The 13,926-nt window shown below is 41.5% G+C and overlaps 1 protein-coding gene across 1 annotated transcript in view; it reads left to right on the top strand.

Annotated features, from left to right (window-relative positions):
* ZNF385C (zinc finger protein 385C) overlaps nucleotides 1–13,926 on the top strand; it is a 180,227-nt gene that overhangs the window by 75,755 nt on the left and 90,546 nt on the right. The window contains exon 2 of the mRNA XM_075845274.1: nucleotides 9,610–9,861. Coding sequence (XP_075701389.1) covers nucleotides 9,610–9,861 — 252 coding nt within the window. The remainder of the gene's footprint in view (nucleotides 1–9,609; nucleotides 9,862–13,926) is intronic.

Genomic DNA, 13,926 nt, shown 5'->3' with positions numbered 1-13,926 from the left:
CCTTGCCCAGGCGCTGCATAGCTCAGATTCCTGTCACAGCTCATATCTGCCTCGAAGAGTAGCTGAGAACAAGGGGGAGCTCAGGAGCAAGAAACGGATGGGTCAGGACCTTCTGGAGTCCCAAAGGTAAGAGCCAATCATCTCAGGATCCTCCTAGACCTATTTTACATGACCTCTTCAAAGGCACCTGTCATTTGTGTGTCTGTATTGTATATATTGTATTGGTTTATATATTGTATTGGTTTATGATTAGTGATGGTTGCATTACATTGCTAAGTTCTAGATTCACACTGAATCAATTGCTAAGAGCAACTGATCAACTACTATATATTATTATTTTCCTATTTTTTATTATTTGTTTAGGCTCATGTTTTTATTACTCCTTTAGTTAATTATTTTATATTATTTATATCATGCCAACATATTATACAACATTGTAAACTAGTACTTGAGCTAGACAATGACTTTAGTTGTTCACTGTGATGCTACTTTACAGCCATACTACAGTTGTACACATCAACATTATGTCTCATAATTGAAGACATGATTTGCTTTTTGACTCAATGTAACTGTGACACCGAGCCTGGTTGAGTTGCATTTGTCGGCAACTTTGTTTGGACTCAGAACAGTAGCAGGCGGTTCTATAGAAGTAAATATGGACCAGGACAGACACTAAACTGTTGCATGACTTAATATGGGAAAAGTCATGCGACTCAAAGTCGAATTGGAAGTCTGTTCTTGAGGTCACGTGGCCTAGGTCTTATAACGTAGCAATATAGCACAAGAAAAAAAAAAGCTATTGTATAAATTTATGGTGAATATTGTCAGACCAGGAGGACCACCAGAGCATCACTTCTGGATCGCTGGGAGAAAGTAGAGGTGAGTACTGATTCTTTTTTTTGTTTATCACATTTGCAGCTGTTTTTATGTTTTTGATATTGAAAAGTCAGATAACCCCCTTTAATGTTGGTGGGATGCTACTGATTTTTAGTGGGTACTGCCAACAATAAAATGTGTGTTGGCATAGGCCGACTGTGGTTGGAAACAATGATCAGGCATGTTGATTACTTTTTCCCCTTGGAGATAGATGATGCCAGGGGTGCCGTAATCACAAATTATAGATAGATAGAATAATTGGTACAAGGTATATTGACTTACTCCTGGCGGTGATGCTAAGAACACCATTAGTGTTGTGCCATAGTTGCCCAAAATGTTCAATTTTGGTTGATGACCATACAGAACTTGTGTGTTAGGTTGGTGAGTAACAATAAGTATGTCATCTTTGAGATATATACAGTATGGTGGTGAGGCTGCTAAAGCAGTTGCAGATTAATAGAAAATCTTCTCAACTGAGTTGCCAGGAGTGAAAGATCTTGGCAGTGGTGAATGAAACATTGCGACAAAGTTTAGAACGTTTTTTCAGGATTCCCCAAAACAGCGCCACACTTCTCCATGAGTTGTGTCTGGTATTGCATTTCAGCTCCATTGAAGTGAATACCACACACAACCTGTGATTTTCCTCATCCTGGACAACCACTTTAAAACTTTCATTCACGTGATAGCTTGTATTACTCTGATTGTTCATCCTAAATGCCAGTAAGACCCTGTGCATATAAGTTTTCTCCCTACACTTAAAGTTTAGCTAAACGTTTAAGAAACTTCTGACATGTCTGTTAAGGATCTGCCAGGCACAGCTTCTGTATCCACGCCCATAGGTAATCAGTCTGCACCTGCTTCTATGTCTGTGAGACTGACTCCATCTTCCACCACTCAGGATGGCAGGCTTAGGAGTGGGAGAGCTTATCACAGCCTGGCCAGACGGAGCTAGCTCCCGCCCTCTGTCTATTTATACCTGCCTTTCCTGTTCCTCCTTGCTTGTGATTCTTCTCTGTTGGTTTCCTGGCCCTGCTGCAGCTTCTTGAACTACTTGTCCCTGCTTCGTATTGACCCTGGCTTACTGACTACTCTTCTGCTCTGCGTTTGGTACCTCGTACACTCCTGGTTTGACTCGGCTTGTTCACTACTCTCCTGCTCTGCGTTTGGCACCTCGTACTCTCCTGGTTTGACTCGGCTCGTTTACTACTCTTGTTGCTCACGGTGTTGCCGTGGGCAACTGTCCCGTTTCCCTTTGTTCTGTGTTTCTTTGTCTGGTTGTTGTCGTGCACTTACTGAGTGTAGGGACCGTCGCCCAGTTGTACCCCATCGCCTAGGGCGGGTCGTTGCAAGTAGGCAGGGACTGAGTGGCGGGTAGATTAGGGCTCACTTGTCTGTTTCCCTATCCCTGTCATTACAATGTCATAGTGACATGTCAGAAGTTTTGATTGGTGGTGGTCCGAGATCCCCACCAATCGCTAGAACGAAGCAGCTGAAGCACTCGTGTGAGCGCTCAGCCGCTTCGTGTCTGTTCGGGCTCATAGATTTTCTATTGAGTCCGTACACCGATACATTTATTTCTCAAAAAAGCCGAACAGACACGAAGCGGCTGAGCGCTCACACGAATACTTCAGCTGCTTCATTCTGGCGATTGGTGGGGGTCTCAGAGCTCGGACCCCCACCAATCAAAACTTCTGACATGTCACTATGACATGTCAGAATTTTATCAAACGTTTAGATATACTGTACTTTAACATATATGTCGCGAAAAGGATCCTGACGTATCCGTTAAATGGAAGCCAGTGACGGATGCCCAACAGTGACATCTGTCACCCATAGGCTATAAAGGTATCCGTTTAAGGTATATGTCATGAACTCTCATGACTCTATTCATGACGTATCCGCTAAATGGATACAATTATAGCATATATCCATCACTGGCTTCCATTTAATGGATACGTCAGGAAGCTCCAGTAACCTCACTGTCCATACATGGGCAGTTACATTAGAGATTTCCGATGCAGCAGAGGCTGCCCTGCCCTCAGACTCTGACCTCCCTGTAAGGCAATGCCAACTCTGTGGGATCCTCACAGAGAACCCTGCACACCCTATCACACCTTGCGAGCAGCCAGAGTCCCCGACTCATATCTCAGCACGGAGAAGCTACGTCACTAGAGCTTCCCAACACGCTTGTTTAATGGAGGCCCTTCAGGGGAATCCGTCAACTATAGGCCCCATGTTCAAAAAACTGATTTATATATACTTTTTTTTCGTGACGGCGGGATGGAAAAGCGAAATCTACTAGTCTATTGCATCCTACTAAAAATTTATACTAACGTTACCAGTCCGACGAAGAATAAAACAACACTTTTGGTCTCCGGAGCCCTATGGACACATTTGGTTTGTACGTCTGGAGCTTTCCCGATTTACACACTAAAAGGTAGGGCAAAGACTCATATCTTTGGCCAACCTGAGAAGATACAGACAGTCAATGGGCAGGATAAATCAGCTAGAAGTCTGGGTCACAACCCTTGTGGAAGTAATGTTGGCTGTATTTGTTGTCACCCAAATTCTTTTTTTCTAGGCATCTTAACCTACATACAGCACATGTACATGATAGAAATACAAGAGCAAATTAGATGAACACTGTGAGGATCCTGCTTAATGGAGCTACCAAAGTTGGAGCAATCTGACACGGTCTCACCACCGCTGACATAAGGCTGTTCTTTACCACTTACCATAATAAAATGTTATTATGCGTCCTCTGTCTACTTTGTGACAGTAACTGTCTGGTGGGAGACAAAATCTGTAAAAATCTGCCTATCAAAGAGTTGGCTGAGCTGTAAAATGAAATATCTTATCTTAGTTTGGCTGTGATTCAGGGACTAACTAGCGTTTAGAAGAGTACTTTGTGTCCAGCGCCTCTTGTTGAAGGATGAAGCTGTCACCAACTAAGCAATATAGTGCAGTCTCAGTGATCCATTTGTCTGGCTGTAGTTCAGTGAGAGAATGATTTAACTAACTCCCCATAATATTGTGTAACCCATGAATGACACATACCTACTAATGTATCCCCACATACCACTTATATTTGGTCCATTCCACATGCGCCATCTTATTTTCCAGGCTATGATCCTGGATACAGTTCTTGTAATGTACTAGAATGGCACGTAAAAAGGGATTCCACCCAAAGCACATAATTCGCCGGTTGCTTTGTTGCTTTATCCCTGATTTAAAATAGGCATAGAGGTAAATCAGCCAAATAGATATTTTGAGAATTAATAATATCTTCTTATTTTATTAAAGGGTTTGGCTGGTTTGGACAACCCCTTTAAAGATTGTGGGTTCTAGGGAAATCAGTCATTACTAGAAGAAGCACTACGTGTGAACAGCAGGATTTTATTTTTATTTATTTTATTCATTTATATAGCGCCTACATATTCCATAGCACTGTACAGAGATTGTCATCGCTCACTGTCCCCAAATTCCAATCTGACCTATAGGGATGTTTTTGGATTCCAATTCAATTATACTCTGTTCTGTTCTATCAGAGGTCAGTGCTTAGTGGGGTGGGGGCTCCCCCTATCAACTTAGAATTCACTAATAGGATAAATGAGAAGTGGTTGTCTAAAGCAGACCCTTTAAAAGCACCCAGCTAGGTTCACACATCCTTTTTTTTTTTCATCCCTTTGAAACGTGCTATTTTTTATTTTATTTTTAAATTAAATTTTTTTTTTTTAAAGTGACCCTCAGGTCCCAGGACAACATTTTAAATGTGATGGGGTATATGGAGTAATATTGCCTGGTGCCCTCCAACTGTGCCAATTTGCTGTGGATCTGCTGTGCTGTCCCAAAATGGCTGCATTGCTTCTTAGACTACGAGTCTGAGACACTCCCACTGTTCTCAGATTGGCCAGAACTGCTCGCGTGAGCAGTTCTGTCCAATCCGTTAACAGAGGGAGTGTCTTAGACTCTGAGAAGCTCTGTGAACATTTTGAGACAACACCGAGGGGACCCTAAAACAGCAAATCCACGGCAGAGGGGCACAACTGGAGGGCACCGGGTAATATTAATCCATATGCCCCATCACATTTATAATTTTGTAGATTTAAGCTTTTTTTGCAGGAAACAACAGGAAGCTCTTTAAGAATGACTTTTGTTTTGTCCAAATGGACACGATGCGTATTATGTGCGGATTTGCTGCACAGATTTTTATGTGGCAAATCCGCAGCATAATACAGTACCAGTAAAGTAAATGAGATCTCAAGTAATCTCATCCACACATTTTTCCGCGCATAAATTGACCTGTGGTGTAGATTTTAAAATCCACAGCACATTTATCTTGCGTTTCCATCTCAGAATTATATCTGACAAGTTTATAAAAAAAATTAACCACAATCTGCAGCATAAAATTCACACCTAATTTTACCTGTGGAATTACCTGCGTCTATCTGCGGTTTTGATGCTGATTGCATAGAATTCCGCAACGCGTGTATGTGACCTAAGGCTATGTTTAAACATTGCAATTTGTTGCAGATTTTGATGCCGATTTTTGAGCCAAAGCCAGAAGTGGATCCAGGAGGAAGGAGAAGTAGAAGTTCTTCCTTTATATTTCCCATTCCTTTAGAAACCACTTCTGGCTTTGGCTCAAAAATCTGCATCAAAATCTGCACCAAAATCTGCCATGAATCGCGTTGTCTGAACATAGCCTAAAGGTGTTAATTCACGCTCTGTTCAGATCTGCGCTAGGAATTCTGTTTCTCTATTCCTTCATAGGAGCAGAAAAAGAAATCAATACTGTGGTCGGATCTGTCACATGATGGACATCAACTAAACGGACAGACCCTATTTATTTTAATGTGGTAGGACGGGTAACCATCATGGTGTCCGTCATTTTAACAGAAAAAAAATAATGCAGCGCGCTGCTTTTTTTCTGCTATTTTTGACTGCATCTTCTACGGAAGCTCCTAAAAGATTCTCTAACGCAGATGTGAACATAGCCTTAAGTTGCACGTTTATTGAAAAAATGGATGTCGAACAAGGATGGTTTTATTATATGGCTCCCATTCAGATGAAATAGCGCTCAAGTAATATGTAATTGTGGTTAGTGTGGTAGCACTATTGCCTTGCAGTGCTGGGGTCTTGGGTTCAAATGCTACCAAGGACAACATCTATCCCCGTGTTTAGACATCTCCTCTAACACTCCAAAAATATACTGACAGGTTAATAGGATTCTTATGAAATTGGCCATAGTGTGTATCTGAGATGGGGAAATTAGATTGTGAGTCCATTGGGAACAGGGACTGGTGGGAATAGTAAATATGGGATGGTACATTAATGGCCTATCCTTAGGATATCACAATACAGTTAGGGCATGACCACACGTGGCGGATTTCCTCCGCAACTGTCCGCATCAATGCCGCACAGAATCTGCGTTGCAGATTCTGCTGCGGATCTGCACAAAATGTGCAGTACATTGATGCGGACTAGCTGCTGCGGACTGCGGGAAAAGTGCTTCCCTTCTCCCTATCAGTGCAGGATAGAGAGAAGGGACAGCACTTTCCCTAGTGAAAGTAAACGATTTTCATACTTACCGGCCGTTGTCTTGGTGACGCGTCCCTCTTTCGGCATCCAGCCCGACCTCCCTGGATGACGCGCCAGTCCATGTGACCGCTGCAGCCTGTGCTTGGCCTGTGATTGGCTGCAGCCGTCACTTAGACTGAAACGTCATCCTGGGAAGCCGGACTGGAGACAGACGCAGGGAGTTCTCGGTAAGTATGAACTTATATGTTTTTTTACAGATACATGTATATTGAGATCGGTAGTTACTGTCCCGGGTGCAGAAACAGTTACTGCCGATCGCTTAACTCTTTCAGCACCCTGGACAGTGACTATTTACAGACGTCTCCTAGCAACGCTCCCGTCATTACGGGAGCCCCATTGACTTCTTCAGTCTGGCTGTAGACCTAGAAATACATAGGTCCAGCCAGAATGAAGAAATGTCATGGTAGTAAAACCAATACGCTCCGCAGCACACATAAGATCTGCGGACTTCATTGCGGAATTTTGACTCTCCATTGAAGTCAATGGAGAAATTCCGCCACTGCTCCGCAACAGACAGAGCATGCTGCGGACACCAAATTCCGCTCCGCAGCCTATGCTCCGCAGCGGAATTTTACGCCTCGTCTAAACGAACACTGCTAAATTAAAGTGTAAGTCAATGGACAAACGGCACCGCTGCGGATTAACGCTGCGGAGTGTCCGCAGCGGAATTTTAGTGAAATTCCGCCACGTGTGAACCCGCCCTTAATGTGACAAGTTGCGGTACCAGGCACAACCACTTACTGATGAGCTGCTGTGTCTATGTAAACAGTGGAGGGAGGAGATGTGGCACTCGGGCCACTTCATTTTTGCTGATCAACTGGGGTCCTGGAGGTTGGACCCCCACCAATCAAATATTGATACCCTATTCTAAGGATAGGCCATCAAAGTTATATTCCCAGAAAACCCTGAGTAGAATTTGTGTTGACAAGAGAAAAGAGGACAACACAAGGACTTATATTTACTCAATGATATTATAGGCAATGATCTTTAACAATGGTTCGATATGGAGTATAATATGTAGGACTTTTATTTGCTCTTGTGGTTATTTTATTATTTTTATGCAGAATATTTCTTTATGCTTTTGCTGAAAAGTGCTGTGGAAAGCTGAATAAATCCATGTGTACATAGCAGCTGAACTCCGCTCCTCAGCACGGGGCATTATCTTTTTTAAACTATTAAAATTACAATTGTCTCTTATTACCATTTTGGGTATAGTGCGCTAACCATAAAAGGTGCGGTGTGGCATAGTATTTAGTTATAAGGTGGTTATGCCATCTTGTGACTCGTTCAAGGTATTGCATGATTATTAGTATTTTGTGACTAAAAAGACAAAACCTCATTGTCTATATCTGTTCTATACTAGCGAATCTTAATGCAGTAATGTTAATGCCAAACATCGTACAAGTATTGCATACTGCATTGAAGGTATACCCAGAGTGCCCCCACCTCAAGTCTGCCTGATTTTGCTCCGGACACCATTCCAAATTACACGTTCATAAACTACCTGTGTGTCCACATTGTAGAAATCCCATAGGATAGAGTGCACAATACCTGGTGGCCCTGTGGCAGAATCAAGTGCCCAATTGGCAAATTTATTCGTTCTATGTGAACCTACTATATAGCCGTGCCATGTTGAGTGCATAGATATAGTTTAGAGCCAATATTTTGCAAAAATCAATGAATCCGGAGCTCATATATCTGAACTGGCTCCTATAGGAGCTACCAGGTGAGCAGCCTTTCTCATAATATAAAGTCTGCCTGCAGCGACAGAACGTATGAGTCAGGGTCTTTAACAAAGACTCATTCACACTTGTCACCAGGACATTATAGGGCCACTTAGCCAACAAAGCTATACAATTTGCTTTGGCTATATATAAGTTTGGCTCAAGTATTATAGTTTGTCTTACACCCTTTAAATATTATTTATTGAACCAAGAAACATACAACATATTTACAATAAAAGGCAGTAGTAACATATAAAACAAGCAAATATATATATACTTGCATATTTTAAACATCGTGTATTGTTTGGCACATAATTCCTTATTGTCCTATGTCCCTCGTGAGTTATCAATACTCATAGTAGGCAATTACTATATACACCATTCCTTATATTTAAGGCCTCATGCACACGACCGTAGGGTTTATACTGTCTGTAAATACAGATCCGCAAATACGGATGCACATCCGTAGCTGTCTGCAATTGTGGAAGCACCCATAGACTTCTATGGGCGAGCCCATGCCTCAATTGCAGACAAGAATAGGACATGTTCTTTATTTTGTGGATCATTTCTACGTCACGGACACACAAATATACTGAAAGGTGTCTGTGGCGTGTAGAAATAAATGTGTCCACAATTTCATCCGTAATTACCTTGATCCATAGTTGAGGCTGTAAACTAGGGTCGTGTGCATGGGGCCTTAGTGTTGGTTGACCTTTGACTCTACAAAGGGGAACTTTTAGGAAAGACAAATAACTCGTACATGGGACTATATGTGCCCCCAACAAGATACCTTGCCAGCGATGCATAATAATCAGTAAATGCAATCCTTCTATTTTCTATGATAAATGGCAAGTATCATATTTGTCTCCTTGTGTTATATGACAAAATGAGCTTACTAGCTCCCACCCTGGGCTGGATAAAAGGGAGGGAAAAAGGGCTCGGGCATCCACCATCTAGGGACCTCCCCCAACACTTTTCGCACCAGGGCTCAACTACTAGTCATTTTGGTATTATATAGTCCTGAACATTTTTGCCTGTTTTTTTTTCTCAGTTCGTTTCCTGCCCAGGAGTTTCCATATGACTCGGTCTGGCCCCGCTAAGATCAATAAATAGATTATGTATTGTATCTCCGTGGTATGTACATAGTTGTACTCTACATTATGGTTTATTCTTTAGTTATTTTTACCTCCAGGATCAAGACTATAATAAAACCTTCATACATGTGTATCCTGGTGTCTTATCAAATGAATGCTACATAGCCAGCAGTGTTATTGCGGACAGATCCATAGATGTCTTCTTCAGACGACTCATTTCCGTAGCCATGTTCTAGCACTATTGGTCAGCAGATTTATGTTATCATTGGTGAGAAGATTTGATTGAGGCTTTTCTCCTCTTTTTTTGTTTGCAGACATGAAGCGCCCGGTGAGTCCTGCTTACTCTACAGACTCTTTGCTAACCTTTCCTATATGTCAGGATGACCAGATAGACAGCCCAACAATGGACCTGCAGTTGAAGCAGAAAAGATTGCCATCCATTACCCTGTGTGACGTCTGCAACATCCAGCTCAACTCTTCTGCACAAGCCCAAATACATTACAATGGCAAATCTCACCAAAAAAGACTAAAACAGATCAACAAGGGCAAGAACCCGACCATCCATGGTAAGGATGTGTCACAGCTTGCATGGTGTTTCTTCATGAGCTATGACCAGACTAATGTCACTGCATACTAGTATTGTTTTATAGCAAATATACAATGTTTGAGTAAAATTATTACAGCATTCAAGGCTGGTTCTGCAACATATATTGTATCTTATTTTGTATTATACATTGTTTATAACATTGGACTGTTCCTTGCACCAGTTGCAATGTGTGAAGGTGTTTGCCCCTTTCTTGTCATACTGAATATATTTTTAAAGGCCTATCTCACAAAGTTAACCCCTTTTTGTAATGAGGCCAGATCACTACTCAGCTGTGAGAAGTACTAAATCAGTTTTGGGATTCTGCATGGAAACAAGAATATTTCTATTTTCTGACCGCAAGCAGAGATCTTGAACACGGGAAGGAATTCTGCTAAACAGTATAATAGCAGGTTGAATAACTTGACGTGGGGTCATAATGGACAACACTTCATCATGTAACCAAGTAGACACTGGAGGAGTAAGGAAATGAAGGAAGATTCAAATAGATATTACAGTGTTTATTATTTTTTAATGGGATGTTCCGACTGTTGGAAACCCCTTTTAGTCGGTTTTACTGAGAAACTCTTATGATGTTCTATTCACACATGCCATAAAGCTAGATTGGTGGAAACCATAATGTTGTGAACGACTCTGTTTCTTATAATTAGTATTCTTTATTAAAATAATTGGGAGCTATGGTAACCGCCAAGTGATCCTGTAGAAAACTCCTTTAACTCATTCCTGTCCTGCGCAGTGTTTATATGCAACGCAGGCGGGAGGTAATTAACGCTAGCAGCTGTACTTGCAAGAGCTGAGCCCGCGTTATCAGCAGCAATGCCAGCAATGTTATGGGACTTTGAATGTACCAATACAAAAACGTTTTATTTTTTTTCAAAAATGTTTTTATTGCGCAAAACTAAAAACAAGAAAAAACGTTATAAATTTGGTATCGTCGTAGTCGTACTGACCCACAGAATAGAGTTAATAATGTGGCATTTATACCACATAGTGAACGCTGCAAAACCAAATCCAAAAACCAATTGCAGAATTTCAGTTTTTTTCTACTCCCTCAATAAAAGTTGTAAACAATATACAATACATGTACTCCAGAATTGTAAAAATAAAAAAATACATAAATAAACTACATACATTTGGTGCTGTAACTGACCCACAGAATGCAGTTGGCTCGTCATTCAAACCACACAATGAACAATCGTTAAAAAAAAAATTGCTGTTTTTTTTCTACTCTCCCCCCTCAAAAATAACTAATAAAAGTTATACAACACTTTTTTTGTAGCCCAAAATAGTGTTATTAAAAATACAACTCATCCTGCAAAAAAGCAAGCTCTCATGCGGCTATGTCGACGAAAAAATTCAAAAAGTTTGGGCTCTTGGAATACCACCATCCAAAATTTTAAAAAAATCGCCAAGTCTTTAGGACAAGCACCATAAAAACCAAAAAGGTAGTAGTAATAGCACGTAGATGTTTATTAGGTCATTATTGTTAAGTGTAGTTAATAAACTGTTGAAATGAAGACCGATTTACACAACCTAAGGCTAGATTCAGACGAGCGTTGCACATCTCGGACGTGAAAAACGGGCATTTTTCATGTCCGAGGTGCATCCGTGATCTGCGCTGCGAGACGCGATATCACGCATCCCCCATAGACTAGAAGTCTATGGAGGGATGCGTGAAGCGTGAAAAAATAGGACATGTCCTATTTTCTCACAGACCCTTCACACGGTCTGTTGAAACAATGGCTGTGTGAACGGCCACATTGAATTATATAGGTCCGTGTGACGGCCGTTATTTCAACGGTCGTCACACGGACGTTTAATACGTTTGTGTGAATTAGGCCTAAAGGTCAAAGTTTCTAGTGGGAGGTTCACCAAGTTGTGACCTGCCAGCATGTAGACTGGGGTTAATAATAATAAGTTCCAGGGGAGATAAATTATTTATTTTACTCAACTGGCTCCGTCACCACATTTGATTACAACAGAGAGAACATGGATCAACTGACCAATAAATCTACTGTTTTACTTATAGTTGATAGATATTTTCTCTGACAATATTTTACTGGTATTGTAAATATATATATTCTTTGTAGTAGCACAGAAATGGCTGACTTAGATCAATTACAATCGTTTTCTTAACTGCAGTCACAGTCATGACAGTGAGGAGAGCAATGGCTGACGGGTGTTTCTCCCAATGTAACTTTCATAAAATTCACTCTAAGATTTATTCTTTGCTGAGGAATATGGTGTATCCTCAGTCTAATCCAATGTGTCCATAGCCTCCGATGTTTCACCTCACAGGTATCTGCACCTTTCTGGGTAATCAGAGAAATCCTATGTTTGTCAGCAGATATGTCATGTCTCTCTTTAGTATTGATGGCTCTCTTCTGAACACACTTATTTTCTCTTATTCCTCTCTAGTATATACATCTCCCTTCCCTCTCTTGGTTTAGGCTTCTTCTCTTGTTATATTCTCAGATTTTTACTTCAGAATCGTACAGCTTCTCTCTCCTTCTCTAACTGCCTCAGACCAGACTCTCTTCCCGCCTCTCACTCACTCCACCTCCTCAGTGATGTCATTAAGCCCCGCCCCTCCACCTTCTAACTGCATCCACAAAACAAGCGCTGCAACAGGAGCATCTGTAAAGAGGAAGAGATGAATAAACTCTCCTCCTTCCCAGCTACACACCCACAGGACCCATCCCATATACTAGTCACATCCCACTTACTAGTCACATCCCACTTACTAGTCTCATCCCACTTACTAGTCTCATCCCACTTACTAGTCTCATCCCACTTACTAGTCACATCCCACTTACTAGTCACATCCCACTTACTAGTCACATCCCAATTACTAGTCACATCCCAATTACTAGTCACATCCCACTTACTAGTCACATCACACTTACTAGTCACATCCCAATTACTAGTCTCATCCCAATTACTAGTCACATCCCAATTACTAGTCTCATCCCAATTACTAGTCACATCCCACTTACTAGTCACATCACACTTACTAGTCACATCCCAATTACTAGTCTCATCCCAATTACTAGTCACATCCCAATTACTAGTCACATCCCACTTACTAGTCACATCACACTTACTAGTCACATCCCAATTACTAGTCTCATCCCATATACTAGTCACATCCCACTTACTAGTCACATCCCAATTACTAGTCACATCCCACTTACTAGTCACATCCCACTTACTAGTCACATCCCACTTACTAGTCACATCCCAATTACTAGTCACATCCCAATTACTAGTCACATCCCACTTACTAGTCACATCACACTTACTAGTCACATCCCAATTACTAGTCTCATCCCAATTACTAGTCACATCCCAATTACTAGTCACATCCCACTTACTAGTCACATCCCACTTACTAGCCACATCCCAATTACTAGCCACATCCCAATTACTAGCCACATCCCACTTACTAGTCACATCCCACTTACTAGTCACATCCCACTTACTAGTCACATCCCACTTACTAGTCACATCCCAATTACTTGTCACATCCCAATTACTAGTCACATCCCACTTACTAGTCACATCCCAATTACTAGCCACATCCCAATTACTAGCCACATCCCAATTACTAGTCTCATCCCAATTACTAGTCACATCCCAATTACTAGACACATAAACTGGTGTAATTTATGGCGCAAATCTACACCTGTTTAGAGCAGGCGTATATATGCATTCCTGTTGCACAGATAGCCAAATTTATTAAGAGGTATTCACCATTCATTTGGTGCATTTTCCGCCAACATAAATATGTTTAAGACTGGTGTTTGAAACGCCAGTCTTAGGCCCCATGCACACGACCGTGTTCGCTCTGTGATATACGGTCCGCATGTCGGCCGCATTTCCCGGACCGAACATAGTGCAGGGAGCCGGGCTCCTAGCATTATATTTATCTATGAGGCTAGGTGTCACTACCTAGTCACGAAACTACTGTCCCGCACTGAAAACATGATTACAGTACGGGACAGTAGTTCCGCGGACAGGCAGGGAC

Source organism: Rhinoderma darwinii, chromosome 13 (assembly GCF_050947455.1).
Source record: "Rhinoderma darwinii isolate aRhiDar2 chromosome 13, aRhiDar2.hap1, whole genome shotgun sequence".
NCBI lineage: Eukaryota > Metazoa > Chordata > Amphibia > Anura > Rhinodermatidae > Rhinoderma > Rhinoderma darwinii.
The sequence above is the reverse complement of the archived record's forward strand: the minus strand, read 5'-3'. Positions and strand labels throughout refer to the sequence as shown.